Here is a 21,005-nt window from a genome sequence, read left to right on the forward strand (position 1 = left end):
GTGCAGGCGAGAGGCCGGCGCGAGGGGCGGGCTCGGATCTCCACGCCCCCTGTGCCCAACGTTCCCGGCGGGACGCTGACCCGGGGCCTTCCTATTGGTCGCCTCTCGTGGCGAGCCCGGATTGGGCCACATGGGGACGGGGTGGGCCCAGCCGACCAATAGCGATGGAAGGGCTGGCGCGGGGCGGGGCCCCGGCCGGCGCCGTCAAGTAGCCCCGGGACCGGCCGGCGCTTCGGAGCCGGTGGGCGGCCGGAGGCCGGAGCGCTCGGCCGGTTCCCGCTGGACCTCGGCCAGTGCCCGTGCGGCCGCGTTCCGCAGCGCTGTCCACGTCGGCCAGCCATGCGCCCGCCGGCCCCGGCCGTGCTGGGGCTGCTGCTTCTGACGCTGCTGTCGCCCGGCGAGGCCACCAAGAAGCCAACGCCCTGCAAGCGATGCCGGGAGCTGGTGGACAAGTTCAACCAGGTGGGCCGATCACCCCGCGGGGACACGAGGCCAGGGGTCTGGCCGGGGTCGCCCCGCCTTGACCAGGGTCACCCCACCATGGACTAGGGTTGTCCCGCCATCTACTGGGGTTACCCCCTCCGTGAACTGTGGTCACCACACCAGGGACCCAGGGTTGCCCCACCATGGACTGGGCCATCCCACCATGGATCTGGGGTCATTCCACCATGGACTGGGTCACCCCACCATGAACTGTGGTCACGCCACCATAGACCGGTCACCTCACCATGGACGAGGTGAGGCAGCAGTGCTGAGCTCTGTGCGGCCGTCTCCCCGCAGGGAATGGTGGACACAGCAAAGAAGAACTTTGGTGGTGGAAACACGGCTTGGGAGGAAAAGACGCTGTCCAAGTATGAATTCAGGTGGGCGCCCTGCTCTTACTGGCCCAGCGCCTGCCTTTGGTGCCTGACGTGTTCCTGGGAGCGTTGACAGACACAGAGCGTCTCTTGGGGCTTGTCACCTGTCCTTGCCCGGGGCTGGCACACTGGCTCCTGGCTGGCCTTTTGGCTCACACACTTGTCCCACTCGCCCTCCACTCGGCAGACACGGTGGTTTCTTAAAAACATAGGTGGCGTAAATCCCTCCTGCCCCCCCCACCCCGAGCCCCGGCCTCCTCCGGCCCCATTGCAGGGCTTCCCCTGGCACACCCCACACCCGAAGCCCCACCGTGAGGACGGACAGGCCTCCCTGACCAGCCCCACCCTCCATGTTTAGTTCTCTGCCTGGCACTGACTAGCCCCGGCCCCAGGTGGGTGTTTGCTGAGGGTCTTTTTCCACTGAAGCGCCACTGTAGTCGTGGCCTGGCTGCAGGTGGGGCCTCGGGACATCCCTGGGGAATGGACGCTGACCACTGAGGTGCCCCTTGCCCCGGCCTCGCCGTGCTGACAGCCTTGTGTTTCAGCGAGGTCCGCCTGCTGGAGATCATGGAGGGCCTGTGTGGGACCAGCGACTTCGAGTGCAACCAGCTGCTGGAGGAGCACGAGGGACTCCTGGAGACCTGGTGGCTGCGGCTGTGAGTGCCTGCGTCCCCGGGGACCAGTGCCAGCGACTCCTGGCTTTTGAAATGATGTCAGGTTTAAAAAGCTACAGAAATAGTAGGGGTTTCCACACACCTGTTTTCTTCCGTACCCGTGTTCCCATCCATTATCACCAAAGTGCGACCCTCCAGACGAGGGTGTCAGCTGGAAGAGTCTTTTGGCACTCAGACCCTCGTCTCCCAGATCCCACGATACTCAGAAGCACGTTACATGTTCAACTGTGTTTTTGTTTTGAGGAAATCTGCCGCGTGAGATTTACTGAACACTTTAAAAATCCTCAGGAAGAAGAAGTATCCTGACTTATTTGAATGGTTTTGTGTGGAAACACTGAAAGTTTGTTGTGCTCCAGGAACTTACGGGCCAGACTGCCTGGGTGAGTTTTCTGCGGGGGCTCGTGAGCGTCCTGTGTGTTTCCGGTTAGCCCTGTCGTGATTCCCGGCTGGGCAGGAGCTCGGGTGGGAACGTGGGCCCTGTGCAGCCTCCTCCCAGCTGCAGCGATCTTCGTCTCTGGGTGTCTGGTCCCAAGTATGCTCCTAATTCAGGGCTCCACAGACCCCCTGGTCGCCCACCTGGGTGCCGCCCTCTGGGTGCGGGGAGGTGGTCCATAAGCAGCGAAGCCCGTGTGAGAGGCCGGGGCCAGGGGCGTCCAGCCTCCGGGGGTGAAGAGACTGAGTGAAGCCATGACTGCCGCCCAGGCGTCACCAGAATGTTCACGTGGATCAACTGGGCAAGGGGCATGATGCCGGCGCTCAGGCCCCACCCTGGCCGAGGCTGCCCCTGCCTGTCCCGCCGGTGTGGCGTCACTGCACGGGCCCTCACTGTCCCGTCCTTGGCCCCATGTCCCGCGTGAGGCAAGCTGACACCTCCTCCAGACCCCTCGCCAGCGCGGGGCTCCTGCGCTCCCAGACAGAAGGGCTGAAGCGAGACACAGAGAGCTGTTTTTACGAATGTGTCGCGGGGTGCGCTCTGAGTGGGCTCGGGGTCCCCGCAGCGTGCCAGGGCGGGTCCGAGCGGCCCTGCAGCGGGAACGGTCACTGCAGCGGAGATGGCAGCAGACAGGGCGACGGGTCGTGCCAGTGCCACCTGGGGTACCGGGGACCGCTGTGCGCTGACTGCATGGACGGCTACTTCAACTCACTGAGGAATGAGACGCACAGCATCTGCTCAGGTACCCAGAGCTGCCTGTGTAGATGGGAGGGGGACCCGGTGACAGCTGACCCAGGCTTCTGGAAGCTGAGGGGGAAGGCGTGGGCCCTTGTACGACGTAAGAAGGGACATGACAGGACCAGCAGCCAGGGATGGTCTCGCTTCCTGTCTCCAAACAAGCCCCAGGAGGGACGTGTGAGTTGCTTACCCGCGATGTCCTTCTGGAGAAGGGCTTGGAGGGTGGACAGTGTGGCACCTACAGCTCTGTGACGTCCACGCTGGTCCCGGGGCCCCGGACCTGCACCTGGGGTGTCTGGCCCAAGCTTGCTCTCCCCGTGGCTGTCCCAGCAGGAGGCTCGGCTGTCCTTGGGCGCAACTCGGGGATCAGAGGCTGGTGTCCCCGCTGTCACTCAGGCTTAGGGTCTCGGAGTGAGCAGAGGCAGGGCCGAGTCTGGCCACGTCAGGGCACCAGCAGGGTGGGGAGGTGGCCCAGGTGAGAACCGGGACAGCGGAGGCCACGCAGTGTGACCTCCTGGCCCCAGGTCCCCGTGTAGAGGACGCGCCGTCTTGGTCACCCTGGTGTCGGGTAAGGTGGGCTCTCCCACCTGGGTCTTCAGAGGTGCCCTGGCTGTCGTTCTGGGCGCCCCCGTGAGTTCTGAGATGGGCCGTGGGGTTGCACGGGTGGAGCCTTCTCGGCTGTGATGGGCACGCTTCTCCCTTCGGTTGGGGAGGCCCATGCCCTGCTCGTGAGGCTGCGTCAGCCCAGGATGGCATCCTCTGACGGGGTGTAGATGTGTAAGTCCAGGGAGGAAGCCGTGAGGCACGCCCTGTCTCGATGTGTTTTCTCGTTGGTTGTCACTGATGTACAGGAAGACCTTTTGGGCGTCAGCAGTCGTGTTGAATTCTCCCGTCAGGGTTGGCGGTGAGGCTGCGCTCCCTTGGGCATCCCCGTGGAGAATGTGCTGGGTGCCTGGGAGGCCAGCCTCTCCGATTCCTACCCCCAGGCCTTTCCCGGGCCCAGAACGTCCACGCGTGTTGGCGGGCGGCATGCACACACCCAGCTGGGTGTGGGCTCCAGCATTTGGGAGGCTACCTCTGCCAGGTTACGAGCAATTCCTCTGGAGTCCTCGTTTGCTGAGAATTTTATCACCCCTGGGCGTGGAAATCCTCGTGTGTTCTCCTCTCTCGTTAAGTTCAGGGATGTTGTGAATCACACGAGTTTCTCTGTCGTTGAACGTATCTTGCTCCGCTGGGATTTTTTGCTGGTTTGCGGTTTTTGTTTTTACCCTATGAATGTCAGCTCCTAATTTCCGAAACGCCCTTTGCATCGAGTTCACTCCTGAGACGGGATCCCCACGTACTGACGGCCATCCCACCTCTGCCTTCCAGCCTGTGACGAGTCCTGCAAGACGTGCACAGGCCCTACCAACAGAGACTGCGGCCAGTGCGAAGTGGGCTGGGCGCGGGAGGACGACGCCTGCATAGGTGAGGCTGGCGGCTGCCCTCCCCCACCCCTTCCCCCCACTCTCTCGTGGCGTCTGCGCAGCCCCCAGCTACCCTCAGGACACCCCACTCCTGCCCCCTGCCCCCTATGACTCGTGGGGAAGCGGCCTCCGACGTTCCAGGCTGTATTGTAACGGCCACAGCGTGGAGGCTGGGCTGGGAAGGTGGCCCCTGTCCCCCGTCCTTGCCATCAGGTGGCCCCGGTGGTCCTGTTGGCTCAGGGCCCGGGAGGGAAGCCTGGGACCTAGGCCCAATCGTGTGTCCTCGGGCCCTGGTTTCATAAAAGAGACAGACGTGGGGTGGGGGGCTCTGGCCGGCAAGTGGACACTGCAGGGCATGGGCAGCCTCTGACTGTGGTGGACTCTGCACGGCCCCTCGGTCTGGAGGCCCTAGCCGTGGCGCGTGGCTCTCCCTGTCCACCGTGCCCAGCCAGCCGGGGCCCCGCCTGTTCCCGGGGTGTCTTCTCCTCGAGCTGCAGCCCTACAGCCCGGCCGCCAGCATCTCGGCCCTGCCCGAGTCCACGCAGGCCCAGGTGCTGGCGGGGGCGGTGGGTTGGGGGTGGGTGGCCGCCAGGGCCTCGGTTTCGGTCTCGTTCTCACAGCTGCTCAGCTGCAGGCAAGTCGGGGGCCTCACGTCCCACATTGGATGGGGAGGGTGGGGCCCCCGCCCGGCCCCACCTTGGAGCTTCACCGAGGCCCCGGGGAAGCACTCACGGGTCAGCCGCTGGTCCCACCTGCACGCGGAGGCCCCCGAGGATGACTGACCGTGTGTCCCCCACGGCGGTCCCTCTGGCCAGCGGTCGGGGCGCGGCTGCCGCCCACAGCTGTGCCATCCTCTCCAGATGTGGACGAATGCGCGGCAGAGCCGGCCCCCTGCGAGGAGCAGCAATATTGCGAGAACCTCAACGGCTCGTTCGTGTGCCAGGGTGAGCGCGCCGCCCGGCCTGCCCGCTGCAGCACTCCTTCCCCCGAGATGTTTGCGGTGTGTCTGCAGGACCCCTGTATGCTCTGCCTACTTAAAACACTGAAGGTGGCAACACAAGTGATAGATGTTTCCTGAAGAAGAATCAGAGAATTCAGATAAGTTGAAAAGAGTTGACCAGCATCCAGTCCCTGGGGAGGGCCCCTGGCAGCCGGTCGAAGCAGCGCTGGTCTGAGCGGCGCCTTGCTTCCTGTCTGTTTTTCATTCAGCGGCATCGTGGCCGCCTTTGCGCATCCCGTTTCTGGACAGCGTGTCAGTTACTGTGGCGCACGCGCTCGTTTCACAGTTTCTTCAATGATCTGTGTCTTTGCATATTTGTCATACACGGTTTCCCACAGTTACAAACTTTGAAGACCCTGTAGGTAAAGCTTTTCACATTCTTCATTATTTTCTTTGGATGAGTTTCCGAGTCGGTCAGTTCAAGGGAATGTGGATTTTAGGGCCACCCAGCCCCCAAAAGGTTGAAAGGTGGTGCCGATTCCTCGCCTTCCCCCCCGCGTGCCCCCTCACCGTGTCCGCGGCCATGCCGTCCTGTCCACATGTTTGTGGACACACAGCTTCAATGAGACGCCCCCAAAGCATCACACGTTCTCTGCCATTGTTGGCCCCAAGCTCCTAGCAGTGTCACAGCTGGAGGCGGGTTTTGTTTGAGAGAAGACGCTGCCCCCCATCCTTCCCATGACAGAGGTCATGGAGGGGCCCCATGCCTGCTGCTCCCGCAGCCCGGCCTGCACCGAGGTCCCTCAGCGACACAGGACCAATGGTCAATCGGTCAATCGCAGCTAGTGCGCACTTTGCCTCAAGCGCACGCTGTCTGCTCCCCAACGCCCCCAGGATGGGGACACTGGGCTCTCCCGGCCGCAGAGCCTCCACCATCTCGTGTGTGGTTTCAGGTCGCACTTTGCCCACAGGATGGGGGTCTCATGTCGTCATCTCCCTCCCCTCTTGTTTCCAGAATGTGATTCTACCTGCGTGGGCTGCACAGGGAAGGGTCCTGGACAGTGTAAAGAGTGCCTCCCCGGCTACTCGAAAGAGAGCGGCCAGTGCGCAGGTCAGTGGGTGCATCTGCGTTCAACTCGGGGGCGGGAACCTTCCCAGAGGCCATGCGCGCTGGTGGGGACGGGACCCTGGGCTGCAGACTCTGATTCTCACGCGCCCATGGGGGTGGGGGCCGAGCAAGGGCCTGCAGGCTCCGTCTGGGCGTCCACCTCGACAGTCAAGCCCGGCTGGAACCCGGCTGGAGAACCACCGGGCTCCCGCCCTCACGTTTGCCTGGACCGTCTCTTCTTCCCGCCCCCGACGGCCTGGCTCTGGGGCTCCTGTTAAATCCTCCTCTCTGCCTCCTTTCTCTAATGGGATGGTTCCGTCTCTGCGCTTTCTGTGTGTGAGGGAATCATGACGTGTGCACCCCTCGATCCCCGGTGTGCATGTTTGCTGAACGAAGTCACCTGGTCAGTGGAATGTGTTTATTTAGACATTGACGAGTGCTCGCTGGCGGAGAAGCCCTGTCTGAGGAGGAACGAAAACTGCTACAACACACCCGGGAGCTTCGTCTGCGTGTGCCCCGAGGGCTTCGAGGAGGCCGAGGACATCTGTGTGCAGACGGGGCCGGCAGGGGCCGGTGAGTGACCGCTCACCCCATGGCCACCCTCTGCCCTCGGCCCTCGGCCGCGGGGCCTCGGTGCGCTGCCACCTGTCCCCAAGTTAAGAAATTTACACAAAAAGTGGCCCTGGGATGATGGGAGCCGGGTTCCTGGAAGACAAGAGCGTAAAGTCCTCTCTGGGGACGAAGCCCCGGGGGACTCCCTCTTGTATGGACGGAGGGAGACGCAAAGGAAGGTCAGCAGACGGGCCGCCAGCTGAGCAGCCCCCGGGTCCGCCTGAGACAGACATGCAGGGAGGCGGCGGGAGGGGCAGACGGCTCCACGGGGGCTCCTGGGAGCCGTGACAAAGCGCCACAGACCTGGCGGCTTCAACCCCAGAGGCGCGTTGTCTCCCAGTCCTGGGGGCTGGATGTCTGAGATCAAGGTGTCGGCAGGGCTGCCTCCCCCTGAAGCCTGTCGGGGAGCATCCTTCCTGCCTCTTCTGGCTCTGGTGGCTGTCACTCTTGGCGTTCCTGGGCTGGCAGCTGCGTCCCTCCAGCCTCTGCCTCTGTTTGTCACATGGCCTTCTCCCTGGAGCCTGTGTCCGAAGTTCCCTCTACTTATAGGGACACCAGCCATTGGGTCAGGGCCCACCCCAGTGAGTTCTTAACCTGCTCACCTGCAGGGACCCTATTTCCAAGTAGGGTCACGTTCACAGGCACCGGGGATTAGGATGCCAACCTGTCTTTTGGGGGGACACAGTTCTTCCCACAGTCATCTCATACAAGTTCTAGAACAACACGGAGAACGGGAAAGAAGCCACGTTAAAAAAGACAATGGCTCAGAGTTTTCCCAAAGCAGTAAGATTTGGGAGGCTCCAGAAGCTGCCTGGGTCCCGGCAGGATAAAGAGAAGCTAATCCACACGTAGACGCCCTGTAGGAACCGAGGGGCCTGACGGTCAGCGAGGGCCGCGGAGGGGCCGCAGCCGCACACTGTCTGTCCCCACACGTCACGCAGGCTGTTGTCTCGTCCCAGCTGGTTCTGAGGGCACCCCATCGGCTCCCATCGCCCGTCTCTCCCACAGTGGTGTGGCGGCTCTGGGGTGCCGTCGGAACACCCCAGCCGTGGGGTGCTTGGGGCTGCTGCATCCAGAGGGAGCCTGGCGCCACCCCACGGCCATGGGCAGCGTGTCCACGCGTTACCACGGCCCCAGCGCCCGCCTCGTGGCCGCGTCCTCAGGACCTTTCGTGCTAGGATTTTACGGACTGATCTGTTTGTTTTCTGACAGAAGTCACGGAAGCAAGCCCAACACAGCCGCCGTCCCGTGAAGATTTATGATGTGCATCCACATCAGAAGTCACACCCGCCCTTTAAATTATTCAGACTGTCGTCCTGGACGTGGCCCTTCATGTCACACCGTCGCTCCAGGGGAAGCTGCTTTCATTGAAAGGGCTGATGCTTATTTGACCCTTAAAGCTGCATTTCTTGGTTGTTCTTAAACAGATTTGTATATTTTGATACCGTTCTTTATAATAAAATTGGCCACTGAAGGTAGCTGGGCAGACAACAGGTGTGCGTTTGTCTCCTTGGAAGCGTGTGGACCTTTAGAACGGAGTTTGCCCCGTCCTGCTGGAGCCCCCAGGCCTGCGGGGGCTTTTGAGGCAGCACAGCCCGGCTGTCCCCAAGGGGCTCCTGCCACCACCCCCCAGGCTTGCAAGCACCATCAGAACCTTAACTGGGTGAGTTTCAGGGCCCCACCTTTGGGCCGCTAGAGTGTCGCCAGGGACCCTGGGGGCTAAGCTGGAGAAAAAGTCAGTCGTGAGCCCCAGGGCCAGGTCGTCACGTGGGAAGAAGGCTGCATGGACCCCCCGCAGCCCAGCCCAGCCCGTTCCCACCAGTCTGTGTGGCGGTCAGACCACGGCTTCCGCTCCAGCCCCCCAGGGCTGCCCCCCCAGTGAATGCCCAGTGGCCACCACCCCACCCACTCCCCTCGCTCATGCTCCCCCAGCCCCTCTGGCCTCCTGCCCACCTCCCCCCAGCCAGGCCTCACGTCATCCCTGTGAACGTCTCCCACTGTCCTGGCGCCAGTGGCCATCCACCTGTCCCCTTGCTGCACCTGTGCTCTCCGAGCCCGAGCTGGGCCCTCTCACCTGGGCACTGGGACAGGGCACCTGCAGGTGGGACTCTGCCCCAGGGGTCCCTGCTGGGAAGGGGCGACCACAGCACCCAAGGGCCGCAGGCGCTGGCCACACCCCGGTGCACCTCGGGCTCTCCCCGGTCTCTCGTCTCTGCCATGGCAGAGGTGGAGCTTCCAGTGCCAGGCCTGAGGGCGGGGGGCCCAAATCCCTAGAGGGAGCGTGGAGTCCAGTGGGCTCAGCAAGGCCAACGAGCAGCACGGGTTGCAGGCTGCTGTCGTCTGGTCCAGGCCTGGGGGGTCCACACTGGGGGATGGCCAGTCGTCAAGCTGCCACACTCCTCTCGGAGATGGACATGGCGGTGCAGGCCGAGGGGCAGGGCACATGGGAGGGCGCGGCCACCAGCGGGGGTGATGGGGGTGATGGCTGCGTGTGGAGGGCAGCGAGGGGCCAGGCAGAGGTGAGGGGACGGGGGTCCCTGGGGAGCCTGCAGTTTGGGGGCTTCCAGGAAGCCGTGTGGGCTGGGGCCCTGCGGATGGATGTCAGGTGGGTGTGGCCAGGTGTGGTGGAGGTGCTGACCAGTGGGTGGACGAGGAGAGGGAGGCTTCTGGCCTGGGGCGCCTCAGAGAGGCGCGGCTAGAAGGCTCCCAGGAGGTGGAGAGAGGGTAAGCCTTCCCTGTCAGCTGGGGGCGGGGGCAGCTCCAGACCAGGGCGGGTGGTCCCTGCCCGGCTCAGGTCCTGCACGCGGGGCCCAGGCTCAGGTGCCGAAGCCATCCCGTGGGTGGGGCCTCGTGACTGCACTGGGGAACTGACCCCCTCTCCAGCTGGAACCGGATGACCCCCGTCCTCACTGCAGGCCCTGGGACCGAGCGCACGGTCCCTGGGTGGCACTGTCCCCCCACACACGGTGGGGTCACCTGGGTGGCTGCCCTCCCCCCACCGGAGCTCTGTGGGTGCCATTGCCCCCTGCCCCCTACAGGTGGCATCAGTAGGTGTCCTGAGGGGGCCGGAGAGTCACTTGTCAGTGGGGAGGGGGTGGGCCCCGCTGCTTTGGACACTCGAAAGCTGGACCCCGGCCTGAGCCCTGCGGCTGGCTCCCCTGCGACCACTACGCTGGCCCATGGGGCCCGAGGGGTCCCCTACCCGGCCCCTACGCTGCCTTCCTGCTGGTAGACCACCTCCGCCATTGGGCACTATTGGCCCTGGGTGGCTTGGAGAGGGATGAGGCCACAGCCCAGGGGGCTCCCTTGGCCCTCACGTCGTTCTGCTCTGGGACCCCCGCTCAGGCCCCCCAACCCTGCCCCTGCCCCACTAGGGCAGCGCAAGTCAGGCTGAGCTGGTTCCTTGAAAGCGCCGTGCACGGTCCCCCCCAGAGCCTTTGCACTTTTGTCCCTCCTGCTGGGGACACGTGGGAGGGCCCTGCTCCTACCGCTCCCTCCCTCCAGGGGGTATCTGCTCAGCTGTCACCCTCAGAGGTCGGCCCTAGCCCCTTGCCCACGTTGCACCCTTCTGTGAGCCCCCACCGCTCCCCAGGGCCGTGTCTCTGCACCCAGCAGGGGATCCTCGCCCCCTCTGAGCCCGAGGTCTGGAGTCAATGGTGGAACACCCCCAGTCTCGGCTTTCTCATCTGTAAACGGGAGGATATTCCCAGCCCGGGAGCTGGGCCGGACAAAGCGGAGGTGGGTGCCGCGGATCGGGCAGGGAGGGGGACTCGCCCCCAGCAGGGCCGCACCAGGCCGGGCTAGGGGCTCAGGATGCAGGCAGGGTCCCGGGACTACCGTGGCTGGGGGTCCACGTGCAAGTGTGTGGGGATGTGGGCGCGTGGGCTTGAACGATGCTGTCCTTTCAGAGGCTCTGGCTCCGCCTGGGGCGGGGCGGGGGTGTGACTTGGCGGTGACCCCTGCCCAAGTCCTGCGTCCTCCCCTCTGGCCAAGCAGATGGACAGGTCCGGCCCCCTCGGTGGATCAGCCACTGGGCCCGGGGCCGGAGGGGCGGGTGCGGCCAGCAGGTGGCGCTGTGGGACCACCCCGGGCCCCTCGCTCTGGACGGCCGGGGGGTGGGGTGCTAGCCCTGGGCCAGGAGGTCCCGGGAGTAGAAGGAAGCGGGGCTGGGGCGGGGCTGGGACAGAGCCGGAACGTCACACTGGAGCCTCAGAGGCCCCCCCCGCCCCGGGAGCCCGGACCCCTGGCCGCTGGAGTGACCCGGTTCCAGCAAGGGCCGCGCCTCTGCTCCCTCATCCCACCTCGGGTGCTGCCCCGGGACGGGAATGGACGGGACTGCCGGGGCAGTGAGTCACAGCGCCCTCCACGGTCCCACACTGCAGGGACGCCTCCGCACACCTCCTCAGGGTCACGGCGTGCAATGCCGTCCTGCCAGTCAGGGTCAAGGACCGTGCCCCGGTGGCAGTTCTGCTCACCCACGGGGCCCTGCACGAGGTTCCTGGCAGCCCAGCGGGGGCACTCTGCCACATCCCTTGAGGGAGCCAGGACCTCAGCTCTGTGGGCCCTGGAGGCCCAGACTCCCGGGGCTGCTCCCACCCGCCCGCGGCACCTGGGCCCAGGTGCGCACCATATGCAGGTCCTGGGGTGGCTTCCCTCCCCACAGAGCATGGCCGTCCCCCTGGTCTTCAGCAGGCTGTTGTGCACCCCGTGGGTTAGGAGCTTCTGGAAGTGTGGTGCCTGAGTGCCCGTGGTCCCAGCCCAGCCCGGTCCTGGCTTTGCTGTGAAGTGGGTCCCTTGGTCTGACGTGGGAGCCTGTGTCACAGGATCAAACGCTTTGGAAGCCAGCGGTTCTCAGTGGGTGGCGCCGGGGACACAGGCCATGTCTGGGGACACTCGTCTCACGGGGGTAACGGGGTTTCTGGCTCAAGCGGGTAGAGACCAGGGATCCTGCTCGGCACCGGCCAGAGCCCAGGACACCCAGCCCCAAGCGTCGGCCTCTGGGGAGACGACGGCCGCAGCCCGTGGCCAGGTGCCCCCTCTCCCGGGGGGAGCCACGGCCTGCAGACTGCCTGCTGCTCTGGCCCCCGGGGTCGCGTGGAGGGCCTCCCCTTCAGCCACCCACGCCTCTGCCCCCCGGGATGGGATTAAATGCAGCGGCAGGGACACCGCGCTGCAGCCTTCCTGCTCTGTGCCACGTCCAGCTGGGGGCCGTTAGGGGCCCTGGGCATTGGAGCAGAGCCCGAGCCCGGACGTACTGCTCCAGAACCCGAAGCCTCCAGACCTGTGCGTCCTCCTTCATGGTGGCACGCACCTCGCTTTGGGGGGCCCCAGGCCTCTGCCCCTGCGCGGGGCCCACCTCTCCCTAGAGCGCACGTGTCCTACAAAGGCCCAGTGTGTTCGCCACTTCCTGGTCACCTGGCCTGTTGATAGGGAGGATGGGCAGCCGGTCCAGGTGACTGCGGGCTGGAGAGTCCCCGTGGCCTGGGGGCCGTGAGGACACTGTGGGCCTCCAGGAACCAGCATCACCCGTGTCTAGCAGTCCTCAAACGCTCGGCATCTCTCCTCCGTGTGCTCAGTTACGGGGTCCAGGAAAGGGCAGGGGTAGGTGTGCCGATGCGGCAGACTCCGCCTACTGGGGACCCAGCCTGCCCTTCAGTGGGGGTTCTGGGTCTGAAGCCTGCCTCGGGCCTGGAGACGGGGCAAGGGTCACGACCTTTCACGGGGGCCTCCTGGTCACGCACCCGTGGCTTCTCCTCCTCGGCCGCCAGTCCAGTCCCCGGGAACACGGTGTTCTGTCAACCACGACCTCAGGCGCCTCGGGCCCTTGGCCCAGCTTCAGCCCTGCCGCTCACGGAAGCTGCACGCACCGGCCCCTGACGACCAGGCGCCACCACCCCCGTCACCCTCCATCCTGTGACAGCCTCTCCCACTGGCAGCGGGGCCCGCGGGAGCCCGGGCAGGCTGCCTCTCCCCGCTCCAGATGGCTGCGTCCGCCGGGCCTCACACCCGTCCCGCCCCGCGCCCGAGGGCGAGGTCCCAGCAGCTGGGCACAGGCCTTACCTTCCCCCTGCCCCATCGCCAGGCCCCAAACCCTGGCGCCTGCCTAGAGCCTGCTGCCCTTCTCACGCCTGTGTCCCTGTGTGAGGCCCACAGTGGAAGTGGGGGGCTGCCCCTCCCCAACTCCACTACACCGGCTCCCTGAGGTGCCCCGGCCCAGGGCCAGCCTCTGCGGGTGATCTATCCTGGGCTACTCACTGACCACCCGCTGGGGGGCCTGGAATAGGGCTGGCTCCTGGGGCCTCCTCAGCCATGGCTCCGGCTCACAGATGTTCACCCCAGCTGCCTTCCCAGACCCCGCTGGCTCTGCCCTCTAGCCCCCCAGGTACTGCTGGGCTCTCCTGCCTCTGCTCTTCATCCCCACCCGGCGGTGCCAGGGTCTTGCAGACAGGCAGGCCTGGGGGGGGGGGGAGGGGCTCCACAGCCAGCCCGATGGGCCCCGGCATGGGGGCGCCTCAGGGACCAGGCAGAAGGGGCACTGGAATCCTGGGCAGGGGTAGAGGGCGGGGAGCACAGAAGGCCTCGGTCCTGGGGGCAGCCATGGGGGCAGACGGCTCCATGCCGGGGCTGGGTGGGACCGCCTTGGGCCTCTCTGGGGACGGGCTGCTGTTCAGACCACACGCCCCCTCCCAGTTCAGGGTCCTCAAAGCCCTCATTGTGCTGGGGTCATCCCAGACGCCAGGCTGGCTGGCTCCACACCACTGGCCTGACGGGGCGTGTGCAGTGCGGGGCGCCCACCTTCTTAGAGAGGGGCGGCCCGTGGGCTTCAGTGTCCCTGCTCCGGACTTGGGCGCGATCGGGCAGAGGACCCTCTGGGCAGCTCAGCCCTTCGGGAGACCCGGCGCCTAAGAGGGCGCGGACAGGGGCACACCTTCCCCAGCCCCCCTCCCCGCCTCCCTCCAGGCCCGACCCGTCGATGCCTTGCCCGCCCCCCCCCCAACCTCCCGGACAAGGGGAGGGTTAGCCGCCACCCCTGTGTCCGCCCTCGCAGGGCAGGCGCTGCGGCGGGGCGGGGAAGGGCTCGGCCTGCGGGCGGGAAGCGGGGCGCGGCCATGCCGGGAAGGGGGCGGCGCCGGAAGCGTCGGCCAGGCTTCGGCCGCGGGAGGGGCCGCGGGGCGGGGGGGAGGGGTAGTGGGGGCCGGAGAAGTCGGGGGAGGGGCGCGATCGTCCCGCGCGTCGCGTCCGGGGTAGGGCGGCCGGAAAGGCTGGGGTCCGCCCGCGGCCCGCCCGCGCGTCCGGGCCCTGGGAGCCCCCTTTCCCCTTCCCGGAGCTGTAGTGATGCAGGGGTGATGACGCCGACGGTAAAGCCCGAGGTTTCGGGGACGTAGGCACGGCGCGTGCGCGGTGGGCCGCGACCTTCTTGGAAAGCGCTTGGCGCCAGGTGGCCGCGGGCGGGATGCTCGTGCCCCGCTTGACGTCATCGCGGGTGGGGGGTTCCCGAAAGAAACAGGCCGGGCGGAAGCAGGCGGGTGAATTAGATGTGAGGTCGAGGGTGAGCGGCCCGGCAGATCCGTCCCCGCGTCCTCCTATGGGGGCGGCGGCGCGGGGTCTCAGCCCCGGAAGGAGCTGGCGGGGCCCAGGGGCTCGGGCCTGATGAGCGCCGCGGACCCGCACTGGCTCTCGGGGCGTAGAGATCCCGTCCCAGGCACTGAGGGTCTATTCCCCTGCCGTCCCCCCGTGTCCTCCAGGACCTCAGGTCAGGCCCTGCCTTGGGGAGGGAGGGGGCCGCGCCAGGGCTGGTCTCAGCAGGGCCTGCGCCCGCACAGCTTTCCCTCCCCGGGGAGCTACGGCCGGCCCCTGGGCCCCTGGACCACAGCCCACCCTCCCGATGGGCGCCTCGGGGGACCTCCGACTGGGCTCCGGGAGAGGAGGGGAGCAGCCCCCGCCCCGTGAGGCTGGACAGTGGGGATCCAAGTGACGGCCCGCAGGCAGCCCCGCTCCATGCTGCACCCTTTCTGGGGTCAGGTCTGACCTTTTTACCAGGAGCTGAGTATCCCTTTGTGGTTTCAGAAAACAGTCAAAGAGAATGAAGCTAAATCGGGCAGACCCGGGGGTGAGCAGCGGCCCCCCATCCCTTGGTGTGGTCTGCTGCCCCGCCCCCGTGTACTGCTCCCTGCTGGAGGCGGGGTTGACCTGCGAGGTCAGCGGGGACCCTGTGTCAAAGCCACTTCCGGTCGTGGACTAGAAATGAGGTGACAGAGCACAGGGCTGGGGCTGAGGGCTCCAGCCCCCTGCGGCCCCTCGTCCACCCTCTCCCGTGTTGCCACCTGACGCCAGGTGTGGGGGCCCGTCTAAGCACCCGCTCCTCCATCTGGGGCCCCTCCTAGCGCTGCCCCTCCCATCTCACACTCCCCAGCATCAGCACGTCTCTCCTTGGGGTGAAGGGTGGCTGGCCAATGGCCCCCTGGGAGAGCAGGGCGCAGGGCACCAGCCTGGGCACCCCCCAGCCTGTTGCCCCAGGTGAACCGCGGGCCCCGGCTCAGCTGCTGACTGGATAACAGTGGCCCTTGTCCAGCCGCCGGGGTACCAGCCCCGGGTGTCTCGGGCAGAGAACGGCGCCCGCCCCCCACCCCACCCGGAGGCATATTGTTCATTCACCCGCCACCCTCACTATTAATAGCGCCTCTCGTCAGCGGAGCCGCTATAAATAACCCCCACCAGCCCCTCACACGAGCCAGTCCAGGCGCCCGCCGCCTGGGAGCACACAGTCACCCACACACGCCTGCACACGGGACCCCTCGGCCGCATGCCCGGGCGCTGACTCCTGGCCGGCTGCACGGCCAGGACACGGAGGCCGCTCCCGCTGCCTGGCTGGGGCTGCCCTGCACCTCTCAGGGGTCCTCCCCGAGCCAGGGCCAGCCAGGGGCTGTTGCTTCTGTCCCCATGTCGGTGACCCCCTGAGGCCACCCGGCCAAGGGGCCTGGAGCCGACATTGCGGCCCTTCCCCTGCAGGGCCTGGCCTGGCCTTCGTCCTCGGGGAGGGAAGCGCACCTGGTCTTCTCCCGAGGGCCATACTCAGGGGCTTGGGCATGTCGGAGGCCCTCTCTGACCCTTGAGCTTTCGCACTTGGGGAGCAGGCACCGTGGTGGTGTCCACCTGGCTGAGCACCCAGGGGCAGCTCTCCCAGCCAGCCTGGAGGGAGAGCCACCTGCAGGCCAGGCCGGGCCCCTGCTGCTACCTCTCAGGAGACCCAGCTCCCGTGGGGACTTAGCCCTGCCTTTCTGCTTCCAGGGCTGCTGGGTCAGGGCCTGAGGGTCACAGGGCCCTGCCAAACCCCAAGGGGGCCTAGGCTCAGCACAGCCCCTGCCCACCCTGACTCTGGCTCTCGTGGACCCCAGGCTGTCCCAGGGGGCAGGCACCACTGAATTCCTGTCCCCTGCTTGTTCTGGGGGCCTCATCGAAGCCGGCCAAGCCACAACCCTCATTCGCACGGTGGCAGGTTGGCCCCTGTCCCAGGACCGTCTCCCCTACAGGATCCTGTGGCTGGTCGTGCCCATGGCTGGGATGGGGGGCTTGGAGACCGCCGTTCCTGTGCCACGAGGAGAAAGGAAACAGCCCTGTTTACGGAAAAGGCACGTCCGCTGCTGCTGGCCAGCAACCTCCCCGCGGGACAGAGGCCCTTTGTTGGAAAAACAGGAAGCGAGGATTTCCAGGACCCGTCGGGCCACCCGCCGGCCACCCGCCCGGCTTCCGCCAATTCTCAGCAGCTTCTGCCCGTCACCAGCTGCTTGTCTGTCCATCTACTTGTCTATATGTCCCTCTGAGCTGGAGGCCCAGGCTTCCAGCTTTGGGGCAAATCTGTCATCTCAGCCCGTAGTCAGGGAGGTCACCTGTCTCCTGCACGGTGCACCCTGCTCGCAAAGGGACGGACACCCGAGAAACACCCCTGGGTGCCCGGCTTCCAGCAGAGCTGGGAGCACAGCAGGCCCAGCCAGGCCCTCTGAGTGCTGCCACCCTGGAGCCAAAGACCCATGCGGAAACCCTCAGAGAGGTCAGCCCCACGCTGCAAGCTGCCACGAGCCAGGAAACACACGTGGGGGTGGGGCCTCTGTTAGGTCACAGCCAGCAGGGGCGCCCCTGAGGGCATCCTTGGACCTCAGACCCAAGGGGCACAGAGAAGGACAGTGCCGACAGGACGTGGGGGAGGAGGGTCGGGGAGGAGGGGCTGAGGGGGAGTGTTAGTCAGCTTAAGGTGTCCTCCTGCCTCCACGCACTGCCCCTCCCTGCCCAGGGGCCCTGTGGGTCTTGGGGTCAAAGGTCACCATGTGAGCTGCTACCCAGGCCACCGTCCAGCCCATGGTTCACACACTGCTCACGAGCTGGACCCCCCATAGCACGGGCAAGTGTGCACTCACACGAGCACACCCACGCACATGCGGTCACAGGCATCCACACACGTGTTCTCACACACACAGGCACCGATCGTCAACATAGTCCCCGCGTCCCCATGTGCAGGACACCGCAGCTGCAGCCACCCCTCCCCCCACCTCTGATGCACATCTGCTGGAGGAGCGGGGGAGGTGCCGCTGGCTCACCGCAGCCCACCCCGCGGGCAGTGGCCCGAGCTGGCCCGTGAGTCTCCCAGCCCGGCGCAGCTGTGAAGTACCACAGGGTGCCTGGCGCAGGGCGGGAGCCGGGCCAGCACCGCGGCAGGGTGCGCGTTCCCCACCCCCAGCCCTCCCTGGCCCGGCGCTCGTCTGCCTGCTTCGTGCCCTGTCTGTGACCGCAGTCCTGTGCGGTGGGTGTCCAGGGGAGTCAGGGAGGAGGGACGTCGAGTCCGTGGGAGGCTGAGCGGGCCCTGGAATCCTAGCCTTCACGCAGGTGCCCGATAGCCCTCGTGCCATCCCTTGCCCACCTGTCCTTCCCGCTGTCCACGTGCCCACCTGTGTCCCTGAGGGTGGGCAAGAGGTGATGCTGTCCAGAGGGGGAGGGTCCTGGACTGGAGGGGCAGCCCCAAGCCGGGATCTGTCCGGGCCTGGAGGTCAACCCCTGCCCCTCCTTCGTCCTGATGCTGCCACGTCCTCAGGCTGCTGGTGGGACGGTGTTTGGACCCCCACCCAAGCCGTTCTGGCGTTTTCCATTGTTCTTCCTTTTGTTCAACCATTGAAAGAAGGGTGCTGAGCCAGTTCATGCCAGGCCCTGGACCGGCGGGGTGTGGACTGAGGCCTGGAGAGCGACCCTCCCAGGCTCATGGGCAGCTGGACACCAGCGACATCCCTGGTCCCAGTGCCTGGGTCTGCCCCCTCAGGAACAGCCCCTGCAGGGGGGCTGCCCAAAAGCCCGCAGGGGTAAGCAGACAGGTGAGAGTTCCCCCGACACCACGGTCCACGTGGCCCTCGGCTCAGCTCTGGCCCTGGCACGGTCAGGGCTGAGGGACAGTGTGGGCACAGAAGACAGCTGGGCGTCCAGGGGCCGAGGGTCCCTCCTGGAGACTCCTGCCCCTCACTCACCATCGCTCTGATGCCCACCTTGGTCTCCGGGGGGTGATGGGTGCCAGGAGACCTGGCAGAGGTGGGGGGCACACGAATATAGAACACTGGGTGGGGGGAGGGGACAAAATAGACCCTGGCAACGTGGCCTGTGAGTTAGAGGCCAGGGTGGCGAGAGCAGACTGGCGGGAGGAGGGGTCCAATGGGGGCGGGTCTCGGAGGACTTGGCTTCTCCCCTGTGGGGTGGGAGCGCAGGGGGGCCGTGATCTGACAGAGGTTCAGGGGGTCCTTCTGCTGCGTAGTGCGGGGCTGGGCGGGGGCGCTGCTGCGAAAACCCCGCCTGGAATGAGGGCTCCAAGCTTTGGGTCAGAGGGCCAGGTTCAAGGTGGAGGCTTCAGTTTGGACCTGTTGCCCGTGGCCTGGGTCCAGCGTCGTGGTCCCTGCGCCCAGACCTCTGTGCGCTGCCGTGGCCACGTCCTCCATGGGCGTGCTGAGGGCCCCCGGAGGTGACGCCTTAGCCAGCTGATGCCACGTGGGGAAAAGCGGGCACCAGGGGACTGGCTTCAGGTGACTGCTTCAGGGATGCCTCGGCAGGAACCCCAAGCCAGGGAATTTATGTGTCCGTGTGTCTGTCTGTCCGTCCATTTATATGTCTGTGCGTCCATTATAGCCACGTGTCCGTATGTCCATGTGCCCATCTCTCCATCCATCCAGCCATCTGCAGTTCTGCAGACCCATAGGTCCTCCAGAAAGTTTTGTTTAATGGTGAATAAATGAATAAACCCACCTGCCTGTCCAGCCACTGCCCCACCCGTCCGCGATCTGACCGTGGTCCTGAACTGGGCTCTCGGGAAAGAGCTACTTATTGAATGACTGAGTGAGTGAGAGTGATGCGTTGGCTGTCCAGCCCCGAAGCTGCCCGCTGCTGACCCCTGTCCAAGCCCCAGGTCACACTCCCAAGCAGCAGAGGAGACGCGGCCTCAGTGCCGCTCCTGTAGCTTCTGAGGACGCAGCGGGCCTTGTGCTGGGCGGCCATCAGGCTTGAGCCCTGCCCAGGGCAGCTGGACCCAGGCTGGGCTCCGAGGGGTGTGGGGCAGCCCCCTGGAGGCTCCTCCGCCCTGGGCCGAGGGATGGGTGATGGGAAGGCCCATCGTCACCCACCAGAGCCCCCAGATCTGGAGTCAGCCCCACCGGAGTCCGGGCCAACTGTCGCAGTGGGAGGGGAGGGGGGAGGGTGCTGCCCCTGCGTGGGGGCCAGGCATCTGCCGCCCACCAGGCTCAGGCCCTGGGGGCCCAGGGAGACGTGGATGCAGGGGAGCCCTGGGAGCAACCTTGGCAGTTTTGAATGCTTTCCCTGAAAATCAGTTTCCCTAAAAATCACCCTCAGGTACCTGCCCTGAAGCCCCACACCCAGAGCAGAGCCCCTGAAGCGGCAGCCATCTGGGGGCTGATGAGTGGGTAGGGGCACTGTGGCTGGAAGGGCACATAGCCCACGGCCACCCTGACCTTCCAGGGCCTCCCTGCCTGCAGCCCTCAGCCCCTGCCCCCTTCCTGCCCCAGGTCTTCGGGGAAGCACCCACAGGCATGTCAGGGACGGAAGGTTTTCTCCATTAACGAGGATCCCTCCTTTGGGACACTCCGGCCAGTGAGTCCTCCCTGACCCAAGCCCCCGTCCCTGAGGGGTCTAGCCTTGGTGGTCACACTGGGGCGGGGGTGAAAGCAGCCCCACCTCCCGCCGGTCAGGGCCCGCCTCCTCCGGGGCGGGGTTGAATGCAGCCCCACCTCCCGCCGGTCAGGGCCCGCCTCCTCCGGGGCGGGGTTGAAAGCAGCCCCACCCCACGCCGGTCAGGGCCCGCCTCCTCCAACGAGGTGGCCGCCGGCTCACCTGCTGCTCTTGGGCAGCTCGGTTGTGTTCCTCGCTGCGCGCCCTGGAGAGATTGGGCCTCCTTGGGCACCAAGATCTCTGACCTGCAGAGCCTGGAGCTGCGGGGACAGGAGCATAGACATGGGGGTGGGGGGACGACACCGGGAGTGGCCACTCGTGCTCCCGTTCGTGGACCCTGGCACAGCACCGCCCAGGTCCCATTGTGGGAGGCAGGCTGTGCTCCAGAACCTAGGGCCGTGCTGTGACTCTCCCACCGTGGGGACAGTGCGACTTTCTGAGGGTTCCCCGTCCCAGAACCTTACTATACCAACGCAGGAGTCTTGACACAGCCCTGGAACAGGCCTGGAGCGCACACACGGCCGGTCCTTCGTGACAGCTGTGCCTGGTCCTCTTTCTCCATGGGGACAGCAAAGAACACGTTCACCAAATCAGGGGCTATGCACCTCCACCAGAGGCTACTGACTGCCCTGGCTTCCCCGCCGCACTGCTCAGCAGCTCCTTGGCAGTCTGCAGCCGTCCAGTCTCTGCCAGGAGTTAGGGTTAGGGCCAGCGTGGTGACTGGATGGGACTGGGGTGGGGACCACCTGCACCTCAGGGCTGCAGGGTGGCACTGGGCTCTACCACATCACCTCCCCGGAATGTGGCACTGTTTACCGTCTTGGCTGGGGTGAAGTTTCCACCTGGCTGTCCCCGCCATGAGAGCTCTTCCCTCACAGGCTGAGAATCTAGTTCAGGGGTTGCCCCAGCTGGACGGATGTCCCCCCGGTTATACGTTCAGGGGCTGGGGTGATGGCCGTTGTGGTCCG

At 65.9% G+C, this 21,005-nt stretch overlaps 1 protein-coding gene across 2 annotated transcripts; it reads left to right on the forward strand.

Moving 5' to 3' along the window:
• The first annotated feature begins 209 nt into the window (after positions 1-209).
• On the forward strand, positions 210-8,319 carry CRELD2 (CRELD disulfide isomerase 2). 2 transcript variants are annotated; one of them, XM_027108053.1, is made up of 10 exons: positions 210-462; positions 781-863; positions 1,403-1,513; positions 1,820-1,911; positions 2,530-2,706; positions 4,074-4,169; positions 4,984-5,112; positions 6,124-6,219; positions 6,643-6,789; positions 8,041-8,319. In XM_027108053.1, exons 1-10 carry the CDS (start codon positions 340-342, stop codon positions 8,088-8,090), a joined length of 1,104 nt encoding a protein of 367 aa, XP_026963854.1. In that variant the 5' UTR covers positions 210-339; the 3' UTR covers positions 8,091-8,319. The 2 variants fall into 2 exon arrangements, with proteins under 2 accessions (XP_026963854.1, XP_026963855.1); XM_027108054.1 differs by having other exon boundaries at positions 212-462; positions 5,029-5,112.
• The last annotated feature ends 12,686 nt before the right edge of the window (positions 8,320-21,005 follow it).

This window comes from Aethalodelphis obliquidens, unplaced genomic scaffold, assembly GCF_003676395.1.
Source record: "Aethalodelphis obliquidens isolate GAN/ISIS:26980383/991018 unplaced genomic scaffold, ASM367639v1 scaffold8, whole genome shotgun sequence".
Taxonomy (NCBI): Eukaryota; Metazoa; Chordata; class Mammalia; order Artiodactyla; family Delphinidae; genus Aethalodelphis; species Aethalodelphis obliquidens.